Below are 24981 nucleotides of genomic sequence, written 5' to 3'. Positions count from 1 at the left end.
CTATATGCAGTTATCTTAGCCAGCCAGCTAACGTTAGCTATTTAGCCAACTAGCTATTAGCCTAACAAGCATAGTGCAGTTATGGTCAGCGAGACCAACTATCGGAGACCAATTAGAACCCAACTAACAGTAAGCCAAGGTGGAAAATGCTACAAAACTCCCGTAGTCTAATTCACAGAAAACATGCTGAAAAGTAGTGATGGGGAAACAAATCGTCCTGAAGCATTGACTCTTTCCAGACAATTGTGTCAAAAATAGGTTCATTACTCAAGGCTTTGAGCGACACAGAATTTAGAACAGCCACATTATTATAGATGAAGTCCCACACCGTAGCAGCGAAGCCTTTATGTCATATATACATTTATAAATAATAATGAGTAGTTATTTCTGATGCAAGGTGATTTGTAAATTAGTCAGTCAGCAGCCACCTGCACTGTCGGCTGCAATGTCCAACGAGCCCAAATTAATTAATACCACTCAGGTGTTCGACGAAATGATTCTTCAGACGTCATTGATCACGTGCTGCTGATAAAGGGACACTGCTTTGAATTATACCGCTTAGCGACTTCAGTACATGCCTCATAGCTCCAGTCTCAAACTTAACCCCGTCCCTGCTGAAGAAGAGGCGGTCTGCTGGATGGAGAAAGAAGCTCTCGTGAAAGAGATGGAGGAAGAGGAGGCTGTTACAATACAAAAACAAGTAGAGGTTGAGGCTGTTACCGTGAAAGAAGAGAAAGACGTCTCAGTTAAAGAAGAGGGAGACTCGTTCAGAGTTAATAAAGAGGAGGACGACGACGTTTCAGTGAACGAAGAGGAGGGGGAGGTGACTGTCACATCGGAAAATGAAGAAGAGGAGGAAACTGAATATCTGGGCCCGGTTTCCCAAGCGCATCTTAAGGCATCCGATGGTTCTAACGATAAACGGGCCCTGATTAACACTAGTAAGTATTGTCTTAACAGAAGCACAAACTCTGCGGTTGTTGAACTGATGTGTGGTGTTAAAGGGGACATTTGCAATTGCTACATCCATATTTTGGCTCTTAAATTATTTATTTATAGGCATTGATTCTTGGAGAATATAACGAATGCCTTATGAGCTTAGTTCAACTGTTTACCACATCAGAACCCCAAATAAGCTTTTTTGTACTCCAATGTTTAGAAACAATGTAAACCAACACTGTGTCCCTCAACATAATGTTGATATCATGGATGGTCAGTCCTTGCATCCATAGGTCTGTCTATGAATTTGAGAGTAGTTACATTTCTCCAGCCCCATCCATCATCTTATTACCAAAATAGTGGTGTAATTACAGCTTTGTTATTGGTTGAACTGCAGATTGTTTGATTGATTGTGGCCTTTTTAAAGGGGCAACCTAGTTTTTAAACAAACAAAATGGCTGCCCAGAGACCTGAGCTGTGTTAGAATACTCATACTAACCGTACTATTTGATGTTAATGGAGTGTAGATAGTGTGCTTATTGGTCATAGTATGATGTAGTTAGTATGCCAAAAGTTCCCGGATGTAGTACTAAATTCACCAAAATATGACATATACACGCAGTACTTTACGGCCCATAATGCAATTCTTCGGGAAATGGGCGTTGCTTCACATTATTTTCAGATTTCAAGAAAATGGTGGAAAATAGTGGTGGAAAAAGTCTGAGAGCCGATACAAATGAACTGCTTTAAATAATTATGACAAATGTTAAGAAAATGTTGAGTAATGTAAAAGTAATGACTTTTCAAATCAGTTACTTTACACGTTATGTTAGCTACACTATCCTTACAAAACGCATAGCATATCTTTACAGCAGTATGTATCGGTATGTTAACTAGCTACCTAACGTTAGTTGGCTACTCATACATCAAACTTGCCAGTCTAGTAACTATATTCTAACTAACTACCCAATGTTTGTTGAATTGATTAGAGAGCAGAATAACTGATGGATTTAATAAGTCAACACACGTTAAATATGGCCGGTGTCAGTGGTTTCTGGTGGGGTAATATGGTAGAAACATTTGAGGCATTTATAAGTTCTATTCTTCAAGAGTCAATGGTTATATAGTAAATGGGTCTTTCTATAACTGCCAGTGTAGATTTCATGTTGGGGTCAAATTGTTAGAGCTGTTGATAAGTCATTGTATAATGTTCTGGCAATTATTTTCATGCCATTACATTAAAGGCGAAATATTGTCTTTTCTTAGCAAGGTGTTGCTTAAATAATGTTAGCTGCTAATGGCTAGTTAGCGGGCTAGCTAGCTTGCTAAATGTATTAAGAGTCGGAGCAAAAGTAGCTAGCTAATACTGCCGGGTACCAATGCTGTTGTAGGCCTAGATAAGCATGTTTGTGCAACGGTATCTTATGTTGGCTTGCTAGCCAGCTACATGAAGTAAGAAAACAACATGTAATGTAACATCTAATTAGGATCAACTGGAAATACTGACCATCACTTTGGTTCCTACCATGTCTTCTTCGCTGAGGTTTGTCAGACTACACTCATCAGGTGTATTGCTGCCACCTACAGTAACCAAAATGCAAAAAAAATGGGATTAACAAATCATACTAATTACCTAAAATAAACACGAACCAAATTCACTCCACTACCCTGAATTTCAAACAAAAATGGTACTATTCAGATCCCTACACAGGTTCAGGAACCTAGGAGGGGTGGAACTTCTTCATTCAGTACTCCCTGTAACATTTTGTCTGAAGTCCTGGACATCCAGAAATCCATTTGCCGCCTTCACAATGATGTCTGGCTTCTTAGATGTTTTATTAGTTTAGTATTAATGCAATTTATCACTGGCAGTGAGGGCAATGCAAACACAATTTTGTTGTAGAAACTCCTCCAAGCTAATGCGGAAACTGCTAGTTTTAGACGAAGGTTGCTAATAATTTATTAATGCAATTTATCACTTGCACTATAAACACAACAAAGTCCACCTTGTTCACTATTAGTGTGTTGGGATCCTTCTCCTGCATGGCTTCACTGCAGACTGTGGGACATCCACTACCTTCTCCTCTCTACTCCTTCAGCTGTTTTCACTGCCTCCACGTAGGACACCTGCTGGATGGACCTGATCATCCTAGCTACTGTGACATCCTTCATCCGTACAGGGCACTCCGGGAACTCGGGAACGTGATTCCCATCACAATTACAACATGCTTCATCTGACTACGACATATTTATTCCTTCAACAAACACTTGCCACATGTCCAACCTTTTTTACAATTGTAACACTGCAGCGGCTTCTGTATATCTCACTTAACCAGGTTTTACACAAGATGGGAGAACCACTTCACCAAACCACAGTAAAACCTTCCGGCTATCATTTGTTTTAATCAACATGCATCTTCCTGAAATGTTATCCCTAAACCACAATAAGCTTTCTCCTTTTGCGCTGTTGACACACAATCAGCATCATACCGCTCCTGGTCACTCGAACCGATTCCACTTCACCATCTTTGAGACCGCAAACCGGTCACCCCAAAAAACATCCTTGCTGATGATTCCCACTCCGACCCTAAACTGCTGTTCATTACCAACTTTAGCCCTTTTCACTCCACTGTTCTTCACCATCGTCCACTCAGTCTCACCAACTGTACTCACGCCAAGATAATCCCTCAATGCTTCCTCCATTGCTCCTCCAGTCATCCCCTGGACTCCCTCGCTCTGTGCTGTGAAAGATGTGAGAGTTTGTGTTCTCAAAGTAGCACCTATATTGTTCTTGTTCATCTATATTGTTCTCGTTCCATCTATATTGTTTTCATTACAGCACATCTGTTGTTTCACCAACTTGTTAACCCTTTCGTCTGCACTACTTGCTGTCATTTCCCTTCCTGATTTTCCTCTCTTGGATGTCTCCACCATGCTCCTACTCTGTCAGTAATTCCTCAATGGTTTATTAATTGGTAGTCAAATAACAATATATTAAAGGTGCTGCACATTCTATTCCAAATCTAGAATTAGAATCGTCATTATGTTTCCATGATTTCAACAGTTCACAAGTTAACTAAGCCTATAATGTGGACACAAAGGATGTGGATACCAAGGAACTTGACGCTCTCAACCTGCTCCACTACAACCCCTTCGATGAGAATGGGGGTCCTTAGCTTAGTGATGAGCTTTGAGGGCACTATGGTGTTGAACGCTGAGCTGTAGTCGATGAATAGCATTCTCACATGGGTGTTCCTTTTGTCCAGGTGGCAAAGTGCAGTGTGGAGTGCAATAGAGATTGCATCATCTGTGGATCTGTTGGGGCGGTATGCAAATTGGAGTGAGTTTATGGTGATAAAGGGATAATAGTGTTGAGCCTCGACCAGCCTTTCAAATCACTTCATGGCTACAGACGTGAGTGCTACGGGTCGGTAGTCATTTAGGCAGATTACCTTAGTGTTCTTGTGCACAGGGACTTTGGTGTTCTGCTTGAAACAGATTGGTATTACAGACTCAGACAGGGGATGAAAATGTCAGTCAAGACCCTTGCCAGTTGGTCAGCGCATGCTTGGAGTACACATCCTGGTAATCCGTCTGGCCCTGCGGCCTTGTGAATGTTAACCTGTTTAAAGGTCTTACTCACATCGGCTGCGGAGAGCGTGATCACAAAGTCGTCTGGAACAGCTGATGCTGTCATGCATGTTTCAGTGTTACTTTCCTCGAAGCGAGCATAGAAGTAATGTTGCTCACCTGGTAGGCTCGTGTCACTAGGCAGCTATCGGCTGTGCTTCCCTTTGTAGTCTGTAATAGTTCTGCAATAGTTTGCAAGCCCTGCCACATCCGACGAGGGTTGGAGCCGATGTTCAAGGGGTATATCAATCTCCCCAGGGTAGCAGTAATACGTTGAGATATTTGTCCACAAAGGGATACCCCTCCCATAGGTGGCTCATTATTGGGATTCATTGCTGATTCCTACCTGTAGCTCACTATGAAGTGTCTATTGATACAGGTAAAGGGCCCTGTTCTAGATTTCTGGTTGGTAGCTGAGTCGAGGGAACAAGCAGAGTTGGACACGGCCATGTTATTATCCCACGCAGTCTCTGTGGTTTGTATGAACCCCGTTCCTGGGAATTAGATTTGATTAGAAATTCGAAAATTATATACATCTAAATAGTGTTTATTGCCGTTGCCAACTTTGTAAAAATAGCCTACATAAAGCCAACAAATAAAAACATCTAGAAAATATCCAGATAAAAATAAATCACATTGGCTGTGCATGGCCTGTCTACATAGAACTTTAAACAGTGTATCAACTATCACCTAGGTCTGACCGAAACGTGATGGCAACATTGTATGAAATAGTTTGGGACAGACACAGCTGTAAGCTATTTGTGAAAGGGATAAGAAGTAATCAGGTATTGTATGACATTTCCACTGGATCAGAGCATTACATTTTTCCCTTTCATGTCGAGTGGTTATCAAGCGTGAGAGCTGTAAATATTTTACTCTAATCAATAGTTCCTCAAAGTATTTGTAAGACTTTGTTTACTTGCTGTTTGAGGTGAAGAATTACTTTGAGAAGCTCCACAAATCATGAGTGGTGGTGCGTAAATACTATCAGACATCCCCAAATAGGTGCATCTCTCTCTGCATCGCTCTCGGCCCTCTGTTCGCTAAAACGCAATTTGGTTGCAGAAACTCCTCCATGCTAATGCGGAAACCGGTAGTTATACCATAGACCTACAGAAATGTGCCTGTATTGGAGACCAAAAGTTGTCTGACACACTGCCGGCGCCGACAGAGATGGCCGCCTCGCTTCGCGTTCCTAGGAAACTATGCAGTTTTTTGTTTTTTTACGTGTTATTTCTTACATTGGTACCCCAGGTCATCTTAGGTTTCATTACATACAGTCGAGAAGAACTACTGAACATAAGAGCAGCGTCAACTCACCATCAGTACGACCAAGAATATGACTTTCGCGAAGCGGATCCTGTGTTCTGCCTTTCACCCAGGACAACGGAATGGATCCCAGCCGGCGACCCAAAAAAAACGACTTCGTAAAAGGGGGAAACGGAGCGGTCTTCTGGTCAGACTCCGGAGACGGGCACGTCGTGCACCACTCCCTAGCATTCTTCTCGCCAATGTCCAGTCTCTTGACAACAAGGTTGATGAAATCCGAGCAAGGGTAGCATTCCAGAGGGACATCAGAGACTGTAACGTTCTTTGCTTTACGGAAACATGGCTCACTGGGGAGATGCTATCGGAGTCGGTGCAGCCAGCTGGTTTCTCCACGCATCGCGCAGACAGAAACAAACATCTTTCTGGTAAGAAGAGGGGCGGGGGCGTATGCTTCATGGTTAACGTGACGTGGTGTGATCATAACAACATACAAGTACTCAAGTCCTTCTGTTCACCTGATTTTAGAATTCCTCACAATCAAATGTTGACCGCATTATCTACCAAGGGAATTCTCTTCGATTATAATCACAGCCGTATATATTCCCCCCCCCAAGCAGACACATCGATGGCTCTGAAAGAACTTTATTTGACTCTTTGCAAACTGGAATCCATTTATCCGGAGGCTGCATTCATTGTAGCTGGGGATTTTAACAAGGCTAATCTGAAAACAAGACTCCCTAAATTTTATCAGCACATCGATTGCGCAACCAGGGCTGGAAAAACCTTGGATCACTGCTATTCTAACTTCCGCGACACATATGAGGCCCTGCCCCGCCCTCCTTTCGGAAAAGCTGACCAGGACTCCATTTTGTTGTAGCTAGCCTTCCCTCCGCAAGGCAATCAAACAAGATAAGCGTCAGTATAGAGGCAAAGTAGAATCTCAATTCAACGGCTCAGACACAAGAGGTATGTGGCAGGGTCTACAGTCAATCACGGATTACAAGAAGAAAACCAGCCCCGTCACGGACCAGGATGTCTTGCTCCCAGGCAGACTAAATCACTTTTTTGCCCGCTTTGAGGACAATACAGTGCCACTGACATGGCCCGCAACTAAAACATGCGGACTCTCCTTCACTGCAGCCGACGTGAGGAAAACATTTAAACGTGTCAACCCTCGCAAGGCTGCAGGCCCAGACGGCATCCCCAGCCGCGCCCTCAGAGCATGCGCAGACCAGCTGGCTGGTGTGTTTACGGACATATTCAATCAATCCCTATCCCAGTCTGTTGTTCCCACATGCTTCAAGAGGGCCACCATTGTTCCTGTTCCCAAGAAAGCTAAGGTAACTGAGCTAAACGACTACCGCCCCGTAGCACTCACTTCCGTCATCATGAAGTGATTTGAGAGACTAGTCAAGGACCATATCACCTCCACCCTACCTGACACCCTAGACCCATTCCAATTTGCTTACCGCCCAAATAGGTCCACAGATGATGCAATCTCAACCACACTGCACACTGCCCTAACCCATCTGGACAAGAGGAATACCTATGTGAGAATGCTGTTCATCGACTACAGCTCGGCATTCAACACCATAGTGCCCTCCAAGCTCGTCATCAAGCTCGAGACCCTGGGTCTCGACCCCGCCCTGTGCAACTGGGTACTGGACTTCCTGACGGGCCGCCCCCAGGTGGTGAGGGTAGGCAACAACATTTCCACCCCGCTGATCCTCAACACTGGGGCCCCACAAGGGTGAGTTCTGAGCCCTCTCCTGTACTCCCTGTTCACCCACGACTGCGTGGCCACACACGCCTCCAACTCAATCATCAAGTTTGCGGACGGAACAACAGTGGTAGGCTTGATTACCAACAACGACGAGACGGCCTACAGGGAGGAGGTGAGGGCCCTCGGAGTGTGGTTTCAGGAAAATAACCTCACACTCAACGTCAACAAAACTAAGGAGATGATTGTGGACTTCAGGAAACAGCAGAGGGAACACCCCCCTATCCACATCGATGGAACAGTAGTGGAGAGGGTAGTAAGTTTTAAGTTCCTCGGCGTACACATCACAGACAAACTGAATTGGTCCACCCACACAGACAGCATCGTGAAGAAGGCGCAGCAGCGCCTCTTCAACCTCAGGAGGCTGAAGAAATTTGGCTTGTCACCAAAAGCACTCACAAACTTCTACAGATGCACAATCGAGAGCATCTTGTCGGGCTGTATCACCGCCTGGTACGGCAACTGCTCCGCCCACAACCGTAAGGCTCTCCAGAGGGTAGTGAGGTCTGCACAACGCATCACCGGGGGCAAACTACCTGCCCTCCAGGACACCTACACCACCCGATGTCACAGGAAGGCCATAAAGATCATCAAGGACAACAACCACCCGAGCCACTGCCTGTTCACCCCGCTATCATCCAGAAGGCGAGGTCAGTACAGGTGCATCAAAGCTGGGACCGAGAGACTAAAAAACAGCTTCTATCTCAAGGCCATCAGACTGTTAAACAGCCACCACTAACATTGAGTGGCTGCTGCCAACACACTGACTCAACTCCAGCCACTTTAATAATGGGAATTGATGGGAAATGATGTAAAATATATCACTAGCCACTTTAAACAATGCTACCTAATATAATGTTTACATACCCTACATTATTCATCTCATATGTATATGTATATACTGTACTCTATCATCTACTGCATCTTTATGTAATACATGTATCACTAGCCACTTTAACTATGCCACTTTGTTTACATACTCATCTCATATGTATATAATGCACTCAATACCATCTACTGTATCTTGCCTATGCCGCTCTGTACCATCACTCATTCATATATCTTTATGTACATATTCTTTATCCCTTTACACTTGTGTGTACAAGGTAGTAGTTTTGGAATTGTTAGCTAGATTACTTGTTGGTTATTACTGCATTGTCAGAACTAGAAGCACAAGCATTTCGCTACACTCGCATTAACATCTGCTAACCATTTGTGTGTGACAAATAAAATTTGATTTGCTTACGATTTCAACAACTTTAAAAACATATTTCTAGCATACAATCATCAATGTTACTACTAATGGGAAAACCAGACAAAATATGACTTGTTGTTCACTTGACTGTCTTAAGACAAATGTCAAATAATTAACATTCATTACAGACATCATTGTTTGTACAACATAATGGCTACTCTGTTGGCAGCACCTTTTTACAGTGTATTTTTGCTGTTGTGGGCCTTAAACCACCTGTCTGACTTTTTGTTCACACAGGAGAGAGACCTGACTATGGTGGATCCTCTGGGGGGCCTCAACAACCTCATGATGCTGACGCGGCAGAGGAGAGTCTCTCCACTTCAAAACACTCCAAGAAACACCAGCAGAGACCCACAGGGAAGAAATCTCATTGCTGCTCTGACTGTGGGAAAGGTTGCAAATCTTCATCAGAACTTAAAATACACCAGAGAATTCACACAGGAGAGAAACCTTATAGCTGTGGTCAATGTGGGAGGAGTTTTGTTCAATCTAGCCATCTGACTGAACACCAGAGAACACACACAGGAGAGAAACCTTATAGCTGTGATCAATGTGGGAGGAGTTTTGTTCAATCTAGCCATCTGACTGAACACCAGAGAACACACACAGGAGAGAAACCTTATAGCTGTGGTCAATGTGGGAGGAGTTTTGTTCAATCTAGCCATCTGACTGAACACCAGAGAACACACACAGGAGAGAAACCTTATAGCTGTGATCAATGTGGGAGGAGTTTTGTTCAATCTAGCCATCTGACTTCACACCAGAGAACACACACAGGAGAGAAACCTTATAGCTGTGGTCAATGTGGGATGACTTTTACTACATCTAGCGGTCTGACATTACACCAGAGAAAACACACAGGAGAGAAACCTTATAGCTGTGATCAATGTGGGAGGAGTTTTGTTCAATCTAGCCATCTGACTGAACACCAGAGAAAACACACTGGAGAGAAACCTTATAGTTGTGATCAATGTGGGATGAGTTTTACTGGATCAAGCAATCTGATTCGACACCAGAGAACACACACAGGAGAGAAGCCTTATATCTGTGATCAATGTGGTAAGAGATACTCTGATAAAAGACCTCTGATCAAACATCAGAAAATGCATACATGAAGAAGTTGTTTCAAGATATCAATGAAATAATGTCAGAATGTAGAATTTAAAAACATTGTAGTAGGTGTATTTTAATGATGTCACAATGTAGAATGTTTTAACATTGTAGTAGGAGTATTTTAATGATGTCACAATGTAGAATGTTTTAACATTGTAGTAGGAGTATTTTAATGATGTCACAATGTAGAATGTTTTAACATTGTAGTAGGAGTATTTTAGTGATGTCACAATGTAGAATGTTTTAACATTGTAGTAGGTGTATTTTAATGATGTTCTACCTTATCGCTTGCCCTGTTCAATTGATTGTAGCATGATATGGATATTAGCCTCAGGGGAAAATCCAGGCTCTGAATTGAAATATTATTTAACAAAAAGTGAGTAACAAAAAAATAGCTGTGTTACCCTTACTGCGTTGGTGACCCTCTTGAATCAAAATGTAGCACTTCAAAATGTAGCTAGCTGTTTTCTACTAGTTGAAAAAGCTGCTTGTTTAAAAAAATACATGTAATATAATAATTGTTGCAGATGTTTGTATTTTCACACATGAAAGCAGTATAATAAATTGGTCTATAATCAATTGTATTAACAATCTGACATCACTCCAGTAATTCTTGACAACATTCAAATGCTAATTGTCTTTGTTCCACAACTGAAGACGCATGACTCAAATCACCTACTCATATTTCAAACATTCAGCCTGACAAAATATATGTTTTATTATTCCATGCCTCACCATTAAGTGCTTTTAGAATTTCAGGATTCATTCTCAGATGTACTAACCCAAATGCATGACATTGGGGACTGGGCCCGATCCAACAACATGCCCATCGAGTGAATCCTAAAAAGAGAGCGAGAAGTAAGGTGGAAAGTTACTACGGATATTGCAGGAGTTGGTTGCTGATTGTCTCAAGGGTCGGCGGTCAACCAGTTTTGCATTTAGCCAGTGCGTTGCCATGGATCACAATTTATTTTGACTGCACGTTTTTCCGTATTGGAGATGAGTTTTGTTTGGGCTCGTTCCAAGGGGACGAGAGTTCTAGAAGCTAGTGGGATTTAGGATTCTATTGAAAGAAATGATTTTAAAAAATAATACTATTGTATATTATTATTTAGAAATGTGTTTTTTTCTTGTTTTTAATGGTTGACAGCCAGACACCATGTTTATATTGTAGAAGCATTGTAGTTGATTATGTGAAATAGAAGTTGTTTTCTGTTGGGGTTGAGCAAACATGTCCAACAAAAATATAGGATATATTTGTTGTCTACAGGGGGAAGGTGCTACAGGCTTTGGTCTTCCATTTATGTTTTGAGGTATAGCTCGTTAGCAGGTATAGCTCGTTAGCAGGTATAGCTCGTTAGCAGGTATAGCTCGTTAGCAGGTAGGGTACACTGATTGGTGTCACCTCGTTAGTCAGTATGTGTTGCACCTGTGCTAGCTTGTCCATCTTGTTAGTGGGAAGGTGTTTCACCTGAGCTGGTCCAGGTTCTATTTAAGAGTGTCTGGCCCAGTGCTCCAGTGGTCTTGATAGATGTGGAGAGTCAACACCTTTAGTTGCTCCACCATTTTGATTAAAATATGTTTTCATTCCAAGTTGAAGCTTCTTTCTGAAGAGAGCTTATTTTTTAAAATGAATCAATACAAGCAAACAAGATCGGTTCCGGGGATTGGTATGGCAAATACCTTACGATTTGCCTGGACTGAAAAGGAGATGGAGCCGTGGAGTAGAGAGACATTTGGAAGGACCATTTTGATGGGATGCCTCAGGATAGAGGTGAAGGAAGTGCTCTGCCTTCAAGGGAACCCGAATGAGAAGGCTTTCGATGTGACGTTTCACAAGGAAGAAAAACACGACGAAGTAATGAAGATGGCAAAGGAAGCAGAGAAAATGGGACCCCTGTGCCATTATGCGGTGACCAGCCTGGCGAAGAACAACTTCAGGGTGGTCACCGTAACCATGTACAATCCGCACGTGAAAGATGAAGAGGTGAGGGCCTTTCTGGGGAGGTACATGGACAATGTCTCCTCAGCGAGGTACCTCAGGGACTCCCTGGGTTTCTGGAACGGGAGAAGAGGTTTCCAGGCGTTACTCAGGGAGTCCCCGAAGAGTGTGGATGGCTACCTCCATCCTCCGGCGATGTTCTCCCTGGGGGCTGACAGGGGAACACTCTACTATGCCCGTCAGCCCCCGTTCTGCAGGCGTTGTATGGCCTACGGCCATATCCTGGCCTCGTGCAGTGCCAAGAGGTGTCGATTTTGTGGGTCGGAAGAGCACGAGGCCAAGGAATGTGACGAGCCCAAGGCTTGCCACGGGTGTGGCTCAAGAGCACACCTGTGGCGTGATTGCCCGGCTCGTCACAGGTCATACGCGTCTGCAGCTGGGGGGGGAGCGGGGGATGGGGGGAGGAAAGAAAGGACGCGTGCGGATTGCATGGATGGCACAGGGGAAAAGACGGCGCAGGAAGAAGATGGGAAGAAGGATGAGGTGGGAAGAAAGAGGCGAGGAGAAGAAAAGAATGGAACAGAAGGAGAGAAGAAAAAGGGGACGGAAGAAGGTGGAGGAGCTGAGAAGAGGGAGAAGGGGACAGTGGTACGAGAAGGAGTGGAAGAGGGAACGGGGACAGTGGTACGAGAAGGAGTGGAAGAGGGAACGGGGACAGTGACGGAGGGGGTGGGAGGGGGGGGAGATGGGGGGAAGGAGTGGGGGGACAGCCTGCCAGGCTTCCTCGAGGTCGAAATGAGGGATTTGGTGGAGGGGTTAGTGGGGATGGGACGTTGTGTCTCCCCGCTACCTCCTTCACCAAAGAAGAAAGGGATAAAGAGGGGGAGCTTGGCAGGAAGTGAGAGGGAGGGGGGTGTGGAGGGGGAGGGGGGGGTTAAGAGAGTGGCGGGGGGGGGGAGGGGAGGGTAATTTGTCCTCCCGGTTTGCCTCAGCCCCTTGCAGTTTAGTGGATGACTCCAGTGAGGGGTCGGTGGGTTGTTTGCTAGAGGGATCCCAACTCCTGTTTGGGGAGATGGGGTCCCCTATATGCAGCCCCGAGGCAAACAGGGAGGGGGGGGTGGTGGGTGGGGAGGGAGGACCCAACACACTGCCTGGATCATGGGTTGGGATGGAGGACGGGGGGGCGTCAGGAGAGGAGAGGACGTCCCCGCCGGTGGAGATGGACCAGGGGAGCATCGGGTGAGTCTCCTGGTTTTTCTTTGGGTTTTGGGGTTTTTATTTGTTGTAAATAATTAAATGAATAGTTCTGTTTCTTTTTTTAGTCTAAATGTTAGGGGGTTAAGGGATAATGTTAAAAGGAGGGCGGTTTTTTGTTATTTAGAGGGTGTGGGGTTTGATTTCTGTTTTTTACAGGAGGCTCACCTGAGGGATGGTGGGGATGTGTGTAGATTTAAGAGGGAGTGGGATAAGGGGGAATCTTTTTGGGGCATAGGAGGGGTGCACTCAACAGGTGTAGGGATTTTGTGTGGGCATAGAGAGGTTAAAATAGAGAACACTTTTGTAATAATGCAGGGTAGAGTTTTGGGGATAGATGTTAAGTTTAGAGAAGCTAGATATAGGTTAATTGGGGTGTATGGGCCACAGGTGGCGGCAGACAGGAGGGAGATGGTGGACTGTCTGGCGCCCCTGTGTGTTACAAACAGGCACTTGGTGATAGGAGGAGACTTTAATATAGATTTAGGGTTAGGCGGTGATAGCAGTGCAGGTGCCATCTCTGGGCTAATGGCTTGCCATGGTCTGGTTGATGGTGGCCTGCACACTACTCCGGCAATGGTCGGTCCTACATGGCGCAACTCCAGGGGGGTTGCGCGGAGGCTCGACTACATTTTTGTATCCAGGTCTTTGGGTCAGTTGTCTGGGCGGCTGTTGCCTGTTTTCTTCACGGATCACGACGGGGTGTTCCTGCAGGTGGGGTCGCCAGTCTGCCTCTTCGGTAGGGGGTACTGGAAGTTAGATCGGGATATACTGGAGGAGCAGGCTTTCGTTGACGCATTTTTTTGTTTCTTTCGGAGGCTTGACGGCCTCCGGTCCATGTGCGAGGGGGTGTTAGAGTGGTGGGATTTAGTCAAGGGGAGGATAAGGGTTTTCATAATAGGATATTGTAGAAGGAAAAAAAGGGAGGAAAGGAGGGAGGTGGATCATATCCAAAGGTTAATTGAACTCGAGTACGAGGCAGGCAACCTCGGCGGGTCGATTGACTGGGAGAGATTCGCAGCCCTAAAGGCGCAGCTCAGGGAGCTGCAGGAGCAGAAGGCTCGAGCTTTCCTGGAGCGTGCGCATAGTGGCTTTCTAGAACATAATGAGACTTGTTCCGCTATGTTCTTTAAGTCGGTTAGGGCCAGACAGAGTAGGAAGGTAATGAAGGGAGTTAGGGAAGAAAATGGTAGTATAGTAAGTAAACCAGAGGAAATGGTCAGGGTGACAACTGATCATTTCCAAGGTTTATTTAAGGAAAGGGAAATAGATGTAGAGCAGGGAAACGTGTTTTTAGAACACTTGTCCCGGCGGTTGCCAGAGGACATTAGAGACGTGATGGAGGCCCAGATCTCACTAGAAGAGGTTGAGAGCGCTCTTAGGAGGATGGGAAAAGGGAAGGTGCCTGGGATGGATGGGCTGCCGGCTGAGTTTTACCTCAAGTTTTGGGGTATACTTGGACCAGTGGTTCTCGAAGTCTTGAAGGCCATCCTTGAGACGGGGGTCCCGGGGGGATCAATGGCTGTTGGTGTGCTGTCACTTCTTTATAAGAAGGGGGAAGCAACTGACCTTGGCAACTGGAGGCCATTGACCATGCTGTGCGTAGATTACAAGATTCTTGCAAAGGTTTTAGCAGACCGGTTGCGCACAGCCCTTCCCTACGTCGTCCACGAGGATCAGACGTGCGGGGTAGAGGGCCGCTCTATAAGATGGAACCTACAGTTGATCAGGGATTCCATCGCTTGGGTTGAAGATAGAGGGCTGCCTTTAATGGTAGCAGCGCTAGATCAGGCGAAAGCTTTTGATCGCGTGAATAGATCTTTTCTATTCAGGGTGTTAGGTAGATTAGGATTTGGGGAGAAGTTTATAGGATGGATCCGTACTTTATATGTCGGAGCGGGGTGTCGAGTTAGTGTAAATAGTCACTTAGGTGACGTTTTTGACCTCTCGTCTGGGGTCAGGCAGGGATGCCCACTCTCGGCTCTCCTCTTCGTTCTGTACATGGAGCCTCTGGGGGCTGCCATTAGGGCAGACACAGGGGTGGAAGGCTTGTTGATCCCTGGAAGCGGTGGGCTGCGTGTTAAGATGACGCAGTACGCCGACGACACTTCCTTGCTGTTGTGCAAGGACTCGTGCCTGACAAGGTCCCTTGCCATCTTTGGGGATTTCACCCGAGCGTCGGGAGCAGTTCTGAACCATGCAAAGTCTTCCGTCAAGTTTTTCGGAAGATGGCGCGGTAGAACGGATGTGCCTGGGGGGTTATCTCTCTGTGAAGGGGCCCTGAGGATTCTCGGGGTTCATTTTGAGACCTCCGGCTCAGCGACGCTAAACTGGAACATGCGTATCGCAGTGGTACAGAGGAAGCTAGCAATGTGGAAGGCTAGGTATTTGTCTTTTATGGGCAAAGTCCTGGTCCTAAAGGTGGATGTGTTGCCGTCTCTTTTGTATGTGGCGTACATCTATCCATTGCCGGCTTGTCTGAGGAGGCCTCTAGTGAGGCTTGTGTTTCAGTTTATGTGGAGTGGCAGGTGCGAGTGGGTCGCAAGGGCACGCATGATCTGTCCCATCGGGGAGGGAGGTAGGGGGGTACCACATTTCCCCCTCAAGCTGGACGCCATTTTTGTTTCTTTCTTGTTGACGGAGCTTGCTCGTCCGGTTATACACCCGTCCGGTTACCTCCTGCGGGTGTTCTTCTCGTATAAGGCGAGAAGCGTAATGGTGTGGTCTAACGCGGGTCCTCGGGCGGAACAGCTGCCGTGGCATTTTGGCCATGCGGCCAAGTGGCTGCGTGCGCACCCCGAGGTTGAAGTTGCCCGAGTAGGTTTAGACCACAGGCACCTGTACGAGGAGGTCAGGCAGGCAGGGAGTCCTGCGCCTGTAGCGGGCATCTCGTCAGTGGTCTGGGAGGGAGTGCAGGCGCGGGGTCTGGACAATAGGCTCAAGGACCTGAATTGGTTGGGCCTCCATAAGCGCTTGCCGGTACGTGCCATCTTGTACCGGTATAGTTTGGTGCAATCCCCCACCTGTCCAAGATCCTCTTGTGGCAGGGAGGAGACTGTGCGCCATGCCTTTTGGGACTGTGCCTTTGCCGGACTAGTCTGGGCTAGGGCACGGGTAATGCTAGGTGTGGTTAGGAGTGATTTTGTTTTGACATGGGCTAGGCTAGAGAGAGGCGTAGGGAGAGCAAAGGGAACGGATAGGGACAGGTTTCTGCTCTGGCTTCTCATGAGTCTCTTTAAAAAGGGACTGTGGGAAGCCAGGCAGAATTTAGTCAAGACAGGGAGAGATTGGGGGGTGGAAGGGATAGTGAGAAGGGTGGAAGGTGATTTGAGGGGGAAGATGAAGAGGGAGGAGAGGAAGTGGGGGAAGCATGCGGCACGGGAGAGGTGGAAAGGGGGTTTAGGGCTGGGAGTGTTAGAGTGAGTTTGGTAAGGGGATAGATTAGGGAAGGGGAGATAGGGAAAGGGTTAGGTATTGGTTAGGTATGACGGGGAGGGACGATGCTCCCCTGAGGTTTGTTTTTGTTTGATGTTTTTGTAAATACAATTAATTAAGAATGAATGAGAATTATGATTTTGTAATAGTATGAATGGTATTGATTGTAATAAATTATTTTAACCACCTTTTTGGTTTAAAGATGTTTTCATTACAGGTTGAAGTTTCTTTCTGAAGAGAGCTTATTTTTTGAAATTAATCAATACAAGCAAACAAGATCGGTTCCGGGGATTGGTATGGCAAATACCTTACGATTTGCCTGGACTGAAAAGGAGATGGAGCAGTGGAGTAGAGAGACATTTGGAAGGACCATTTTGATGGGATGCCTCAGGATAGAGGTGAAGGAAGTGCTCTGCTTTCAAGGGAACCTGAATGAGAAGGCTTTCGATGTGACGTTTCACAAAGAAGAAAAACATGACGAAGTAATGAAGATGGCAAAGGAAGCGGAGAAAACGGGACCCCTGTGCCATTATGCGGTGACCAGCCTGGCGAAGAACAACTTCAGGGTGGTCACCGTAACCATGTACAATCCGCATGTGAAAGATGAAGAGGTGAGGGCCTTTCTGGGGAGGTACATGGACAATGTCTCCTCAGCGAGGTACCTCAGGGACTCCCTGGGTTTCTGGAACGGGAGGAGAGGGTTCCAGGCGTTACTCAGGGAGTCCCCGAAGAGTGTGGATGGCTACCTCCATCCTCCGGTGATGTTCTCCCTGGGGGCTGACAGGGGAACACTCTACTATGCACGTCAGCCCCCGTTCTGCAGGCGTTGTATGGCCTACGGCCATATCCTGGGCTCGTGCAGCGCCAAGAAATGTTGTTTTTGTGGGTCGGAAGAGCACGAGGCCAAGGAGTGTGACGAGCCCAAGGCTTGCCACGGGTGTGGCTCAAGAGCACACCTGTGGCGTGATTGCCCGGCTCGTCACAGGTCATACGCGTCTGCAGCTGGGGGGGGAGCGGGGGATGGGGGGAGGAAAGAGAGGACGTATGCGGATTGTACGGATGGCACAGGGGAAAGGACGGAGAAGGACGAAGAAGGGAAGAAGGAAGAGGCGAAAAGAAAGAGGAGAGAAGATGGAAAAAGGAGAGATTAAAAAGAAGGTGGAAGAACGTGGAGGAGCAGAGAAGAGGGAGAAGGGGACAGTGGTACGAGAAGGAGTGGAAGAGGGAACAGGGACAGTGACGGAGAAGGTGGGAGGAGTGGAGGTGGGAGGGGAGGGGGTGGGAGGGGGGGGACAGCCTGCCAGGCTTCCTCGAGGTCGAAATGAGGGATTTGGTGGAGGGGTTAGTGGGGATGGGACGTTGTCTCCCCGCTACCTCCTTCACCAAAGAAGAAAGGGATAAAGAGGGGGAGCTTGGCAGGAAGTGAGAGGGAGGGGGGTGTGGAGGGGGAGGGGGGGTTAAGAGAGTGGCGGGGGGGGGGGGGGGGGAGGGGAGGGTAATTTGTCCTCCCGGTTTGCCTCAGCCCCTTGCATTTTAGTGGATGACTCCAGTGAGGGGTCGGTGGGTTGTTTGCTAGAGGGATCCCAACTCCTGTTTGGGGAGATGGGGTCCCCTATATGCAGCCCCGAGGCAAACAGGGAGGGGGGGATGGTGGGTGGGGAGGGAGTACCCAACACACTGCCTGGATCATGGGTTGGGATGGAGGACGGGGGGGGGCGTCAGGAGAGGAGAGGACGTCCCCGCCGGTGGAGATGGACCAGGGGAGCATCGGGTGAGTCTCCTGGTTTTTCTTTGGGTTTTGGGGTTTTTATTTGTTGTAAATAATTAAATGAGTTGTTCTGTTTCTTTTTTTTAGTCTAAATGTTAGGGGGTTAAGGGATCATGTTAAAAGGAGGGCGGTTTTTTGTTATTTAGAGGGTGTGGGGTTTGATTTCTGTTTTTTACAGGAGGCTCACCTGAGGGATGGTGGGGATGTGTGTAGATTTAAGAGGGAGTGGGATAAGGGGGAATCTTTTTGGGGCATAGGAGGGGTGCACTCAACAGGAGTAGGGATTTTGTTTGGGCATAGAGAGGTTAAAATAGAGAACACTTTTGTAATAATGCAGGGTAGAGTTTTGGGGATAGATGTTAAGTTTAGAGTAGCTAGATATAGGTTAATTGGGGTGTATGGGCCACAGGTGGCGGCAGACAGGAGGGAGATGGTGGACTGTCTGGCGCCCCTGTGTGTTACAAACAGGCACTTGGTGATAGGAGGAGACTTTAATATAGATTTAGGGTTAGGCGGTGATAGCAGTGCAGGTGCCATCTCTGGGCTAATGGCTTGCCATGGTCTGGTTGATGGTGGCCTGCACACTACTCCGGCAATGGTCGGTCCTACATGGCGCAACTCCAGGGGGGTTGCGCGGAGGCTCGACTACATTTTTGTATCCAGGTCTTTGGGTCAGTTGTCTGGGCGGCTGTTGCCTGTTTTCTTCACGGATCACGACGCGGTGTTCCTGCAGGTGGGGTTGCCAGTCTGCCTCTTCGGTAGGGGGTACTGGAAGTTAGACCGGGATATACTGGAGGAGCAGGCTTTCGTTGATGCATTTTTTTGTTTCTTTCGGAGGCTTGACGGCCTCCGGTCCATGTGCGAGGGGGTGTTAGAGTGGTGGGATTTAGTCAAGGGGAGGATAAGGGATTTTATAATAGGATATTGTAGAAGGAAAAAAAGGGAGGAAAGGAGGGAGGTGGATCGTATCCAAAGGTTAATTGAACTCAGTACGAGGCAGGCAACCTCGGCGGGTCGATTGACTGGGAGAGATTCGCAGCCCTAAAGGCGCAGCTCAGGGAGCTGCAGGAGCAGAAGGCTCAAGCTTTCCTGGAGCGTGCGCATAGTGGCTTTCTAGAACATAATGAGACTTGTTCCGCTATGTTCTTTAAGTCGGTTAGGGCCAGACAGAGTAGGAAGGTAATGAAGGGAGTTAGGGAAGAAAATGGTAGTATAGTAAGTAAACCAGAGGAAATGGTCAGGGTGACAACTGATAATTTCCAAGGTTTATTTAAGGAAAGGGAAATAGATGTAGAGCAGGGAAACGTGTTTTTAGAACACTTGTCCCGGCGGTTGCCAGAGGACATTAGAGACGTGATGGAGGCCCAGATCTCACTAGAAGAGGTTGAGAGCGCTCTTAGGAGGATGGGAAAAGGGAAGGTGCCTGGGATGGATGGGCTGCCGGCTGAGTTTTACCTCAAGTTTTGGGGTATACTTGGACCAGTGGTTCTCGATGTCTTGAAGGCCATCCTTGAGACGGGGGTCCCGGGGGGGATCAATGGCTGTTGGTGTGCTGTCACTTCTTTATAAGAAGGGGGAAGCAACTGACCTTGGCAACTGGCGGCCATTGACCATGCTGTGCGTAGATTACAAGATTCTTGCAAAGGTTTTAGCAGACCGGTTGCGCACAGCCCTTCCCTACGTCGTCCACGAGGATCAGACGTGCGGGGTAGAGGGCCGCTCTATAAGATGGAACCTACAGTTGATCAGGGATTCCATCGCTTGGGTTGAAGATAGAGGGCTGCCTTTAATGGTAGCAGCGCTAGATCAGGCGAAAGCTTTTGATCGCGTGAATAGATCTTTTCTATTCAGGGTGTTAGGTAGATTAGGATTTGGGGAGAAGTTTATAGGATGGATCCGTACTTTATATGTCGGAGCGGGGTGTCGAGTTAGTGTAAATAGTCACTTAGGTGACGTTTTTGACCTCTCGTCTGGGGTCAGGCAGGGATGCCCACTCTCGGCTCTCCTCTTCGTTCTGTACATGGAGCCTCTGGGGGCTGCCATTAGGGCAGACACAGGGGTGGAAGGCTTGTTGATCCCTGGAAGCGGTGGGCTGCGTGTTAAGATGACGCAGTACGCCGACGACACTTCCTTGCTGTTGTGCAAGGACTCGTGCCTGACAAGGTCCCTTGCCATCTTTGGGGATTTCACCCGAGCGTCGGGAGCAGTTCTGAACCATGCAAAGTCTTCCGTCAAGTTTTTCGGAAGATGGCGCGGTAGAACGGATGTGCCTGGGGGGTTATCTCTCTGTGAAGGGGCCCTGAGGATTCTCGGGGTTCATTTTGAGACCTCCGGCTCAGCGACGCTAAACTGGAACATGCGTATCGCAGTGGTACAGAGGAAGCTAGCAATGTGGAAGGCTAGGTATTTGTCTTTTATGGGCAAAGTCCTGGTCCTAAAGGTGGATGTGTTGCCGTCTCTTTTGTATGTGGCGTACATCTATCCATTGCCGGCTTGTCTGAGGAGGCCTCTAGTGAGGCTTGTGTTTCAGTTTATGTGGAGTGGCAGGTGCGAGTGGGTCGCCAGGGCACGCATGATCTGTCCCATCGGGGAGGGAGGTAGGGGGGTACCACATTTCCCCCTCAAGCTGGACGCCATTTTTGTTTCTTTCTTGTTGACGGAGCTTGCTCGTCCGGTTATACACCCGTCCGGTTACCTCCTGCGGGTGTTCTTCTCGTATAAGGCGAGAAGCGTAATGGTGTGGTCTAACGCGGGTCCTCGGGCGGAACAGCTGCCGTGGCATTTTGGCCATGCGGCCAAGTGGCTGCGTGCGCACCCCGAGGTTGAAGTTGCCCGAGTAGGTTTAGACCACAGGCACCTGTACGAGGAGGTCAGGCAGGCAGGGAGTCCTGCGCCTGTAGTGGGCATCTCGTCAGTGGTCTGGGAGGGAGTGCAGGCGTGGGGCCTGGACAACAGGCTCAAGGACCTGAATTGGTTGGGCCTCCATAAGTGCTTGCCGGTACGTGCCATCTTGTACCGGTATAGTTTGGTGCAATCCCCCACCTGTCCAAGATCCTCTTGTGGCAGGGAGGAGACTGTGCGACATGCCTTCTGGGACTGTGCCTTTGCCGGACTAGTCTGGGCTAGGGCACGGGTAATGCTAGGTGTGGTTAGGAGTGATTTTGTTTTGACATGGGCTAGGCTAGAAAGAGGCGTAGGGAGAGCAAAGGGAACGGATAGGGATAGGTTTCTGCTCTGGCTTCTCATGAGTCTCTTTAAAAAGGGACTGTGGGAAGCCAAGCATAATTTAGTCAAGACAGGGAGAGATTGGGGGGTGGAAGGGATAGTGAGAAGGGTGGAAGGTGATTTGAGGGGGAAGATGAAGAGGGAGGAGAGGAAGTGGGGGAAGCATGCGGCACGGGAGAGGTGGAAAGGGGGTTTAGGGCTGGGAGTGTTAGAGTGAGTTTGGTAAGGGGATAGATTAGGGAAGGGGAGATAGGGAAAGGGTTAGGTATTGGTTAGGTATGACGGGGAGGGACGATGCTCCCCTGAGGTTTGTTTTTGTTTGATGTTTTTGTAAATACAATTAATTAAGAATGAATGAGAATTATGATTTTGTAATAGTATTGATTGTAATAAATTATTTTAACCATCTTTTTGGTTTGCTTCCTGTCTGTAAGTTTGGTGTGGGTTTTTCTTTTGTTTGCCTCTCCTTGGGCAGATTTAATGAGTGTCTTTTATGTCCCAGTTGTTGTTACTTGTCACCTTTCAGTGGACACCCTCATAGTGTCATTCAGAATCCCTCCTAAAACCTGTTTAGTTTTTGTTGTCAGTAACTTTGTTAGTTCCCTCTTCTATTTAAGTGACGTTTATGGTTTTCTTGCTGGGGAATGTAACAAACAATGTAGTAAAACAAGCTTATATTTTGGGTTGTAGCATCCAGTTCTTGTTAGTCATTAGTCTTTCAGTTCTGTTTGCTGTGTATGTTTTATTTATTCTTCCTGTGAAATGCATTGCGGTGCATCAATGTCTGAAATGTGCTGTATTATTCAAGCTTGGTTTGAACATATTGCAAAATAAATGAAACCAATGACCAACCAATCGACTCATGCTCCATCTTAGTATGAAAAAGTTTACATTTAGTGCATTTGTTGAAGATGAAAAATTTTGAAATCAACAATACGAGATGTTACAACGAACTGAATCGTCAATGGAGGTCTTTCTCTTTATATAGCCTGCTACAGCCAGCAACACTATTAACTCACAAGGGGGCATAATGTTACATGGACAATACTATCCCATTTTGGAAACCTTACATGGACAATACTGTCCCATTTTGGAAACGTTACATGGACAATACTATCCCATTTTGGAAACCTTACATGTCCGCGTTAATTATCTTAATTATCTTTTCAGAACTTCTCAGAAATTAATCAAGTCCATGGAATGGATATAGACAAAAAGAGAATTCAATGACTAGCAGAGGTAGAGAGGCGAGGCAGGGGGGAGGACATCATCCTGCTATTTTGACAGTCCCTGAAGGAAAATACAGAAGAGGGATTTGCTCTTATTCCTTCCCTTCCTCTAATGTATTTTGTAATAAAATTAGCAAGTGTAGTAAGATCAATGCTTTACTAGGACTGGAGACCACCGCAGTGATTCTGCTCTTGCCCTACCTCTTCAGGACCCGAGTGGCCTTTATGTCCGTGACATGGTATGCTTATGCACCAATCATCTGTTTCTTCATAAACATAGGTGTGCATGCTTATATAAAACTACAGCTGAACATTTGTTATGGTCTTTGTTAATTGTATATGTATTAATCTTTTCTTACTTTTGTTGACACAGATTTCACCGCTCTTCACTCCTTTACTGCACATCGGTGGAAATCCATTTCACCATGAGAGTGAAATCCCGCTGGCCTTTGATGGGGAGAACATCCACGCCCTCGAGGACGTCTCCATGGGACTTGGGGCTCTGCTTCGGCTGTATTTTTTAAAATTTCCCTTAAATTTCTCAAAAATGTCAGAAAAACACTTATGTTATTAAGTTACTGTGTTCTGGGGATAGGAGAAGTTGGGTGAAGCCACCAGGGCCGGTCATAAAGATGGCAAACTTCCTAACATAACTAGGTGAATATGATATACACACTAAAGCTGAAAAATCTGTATTCATTATCAAGTCTACAATGTTGTTAGTTTACCTATGATTCATTTTTAATGTATGTTGTTTTTATTGTACATCATCATTTAAAAAAAATGTTGTTGGGTAAATTGTTTTGTAAATATTAATTCACATTTGTCGTGCCACTAAATAAACAATTAATTATTTAAGTCAATATTGTCAATATTATTATAATATGTTTTTATAATGGAGGGAAGGTGGACAGGGAGTTAAAAAATGAACCCCAAAGGTTCTTTGAGGAACCATGATAAGGGGTTCTTCAAATAACATATAGGGGTTCCCACAAAAGGTTCTTCAAATAACTTTTTGAGCTTTTTGTCTGAAAGTTATTTTCTCAACTGCGATACCAACTCCAGTCAGCAGATGGCGATGTGTGTCTTTCAGGTGATTCTGCCACTGTGACGTAGTGGACGGGACGCTCCTTCAACATCAACAGTTAGTCAGGCACTTTGGTTCACTCTAACTTGATGGAAAAAAGGTTTATTCAATAAATCTAGCAACTCCTCTCATACTGGGAAGACCCCCACAGGCCTTAAGGGCAGTTTTATTTCAAATGTAGTACCCGGACTGAGAAAATCCTATAAGTGTTTTGTAGTGGACACACTCCCATCAGTTTCTGAGACAACTGCACAGACTTTGCAGACTGTTTAATAATGCTTAAACCTCGTCTTTATCAAATTATCCATTAAAGATACCAACTTAAAACCTACGTTTGTCTACATGCGGGTTGCTTAAATTATATCTAATTATATTCAGAGTTTTACTTTATAAAATCTCTAGTAATCATTAAACACACATACAATTCATCATATGTTCATATATTCACAGAATCCATATAAAAATAAATTCTTAGCTACTCACGAAAACCATTCAATTGGCTTTTTCAAGGACTCTACATAGCTAAGAAGCAACTCTCCAAACATACTCCCAGCAGAATAAAAAAATTAACTTTTGTTTCCCAGACAAAGACCACGGGATCCTCAACTGTTCTCTAAACCTCCCAGGAACTATAAACCTTCCGCTGCTTTCTAAAATATCATCCCGTTTATTATCTAATTTTCAATAATCTGAGTAAGCATATTTCTATATGTTACTATCCAAACGTCAGATTAAGACTCATTTCCACATTCACACAACTCTCATATCAGTCACACTATGCTATTCCCAAACATACCTAATCAATTCGTTTTTCAACAATATTTTTACCTGCAGGAATATTTTCACATTTCTATCTCATGGTTAGTTCCTAGGATAATGCAACTCATACATTTATACACAGAGCCTCCTGACTGGGCCCTGTTTACACCTCCACACAGGAATACACACTCAGAGGCTCCTGAATGGGCCCTGTTTACGCCTCCAAGGTGCCCGCTCACATAGGAATACACACTCAGAGCCTACGAGGATTTTCTAAAAACTCACTTTAAAAAAAA

At 46.1% G+C, this 24981-nt stretch overlaps 1 protein-coding gene across 2 annotated transcripts; it reads left to right on the top strand.

The window, feature by feature from the left end:
- The first annotated feature begins 502 nt into the window (after window positions 1-502).
- Window positions 503-10577, top strand: LOC118938127 (zinc finger protein 239-like). Of its 2 annotated transcripts, XM_036939840.1 has the most exons (3): window positions 503-941; window positions 9111-9335; window positions 9504-10577. In XM_036939840.1, the coding sequence occupies exons 1-3, from the start codon at window positions 575-577 to the stop codon at window positions 9986-9988; spliced, it is 1077 nt and encodes a 358-aa protein (XP_036795735.1). In that variant the 5' UTR covers window positions 503-574; the 3' UTR covers window positions 9989-10577. The 2 variants fall into 2 exon arrangements, with proteins under 2 accessions (XP_036795735.1, XP_036795734.1); XM_036939839.1 differs by having other exon boundaries at window positions 510-941; window positions 9111-10577.
- The last annotated feature ends 14404 nt before the right edge of the window (window positions 10578-24981 follow it).

The sequence above is a fragment of the Oncorhynchus mykiss genome, chromosome 13 (assembly GCF_013265735.2).
Source record: "Oncorhynchus mykiss isolate Arlee chromosome 13, USDA_OmykA_1.1, whole genome shotgun sequence".
Classification (NCBI taxonomy): Eukaryota; Metazoa; Chordata; class Actinopteri; order Salmoniformes; family Salmonidae; genus Oncorhynchus; species Oncorhynchus mykiss.
The sequence above is the reverse complement of the archived record's forward strand: the minus strand, read 5'-3'. Positions and strand labels throughout refer to the sequence as shown.

Excerpts from the sequence above, each read along its gene's own strand:
- LOC118938127 (XM_036939839.1), top strand. The coding sequence starts at position 575 with ATGCCTCATAGCTCCAGTCTCAAACTTAACCCCGTCCCTGCTGAAGAA. Across the intron at positions 942-9,110 it reads ACGGGCCCTGATTAACACTA|GAGAGAGACCTGACTATGGT; the intron begins GTAAGTATTGTC and ends TTGTTCACACAG.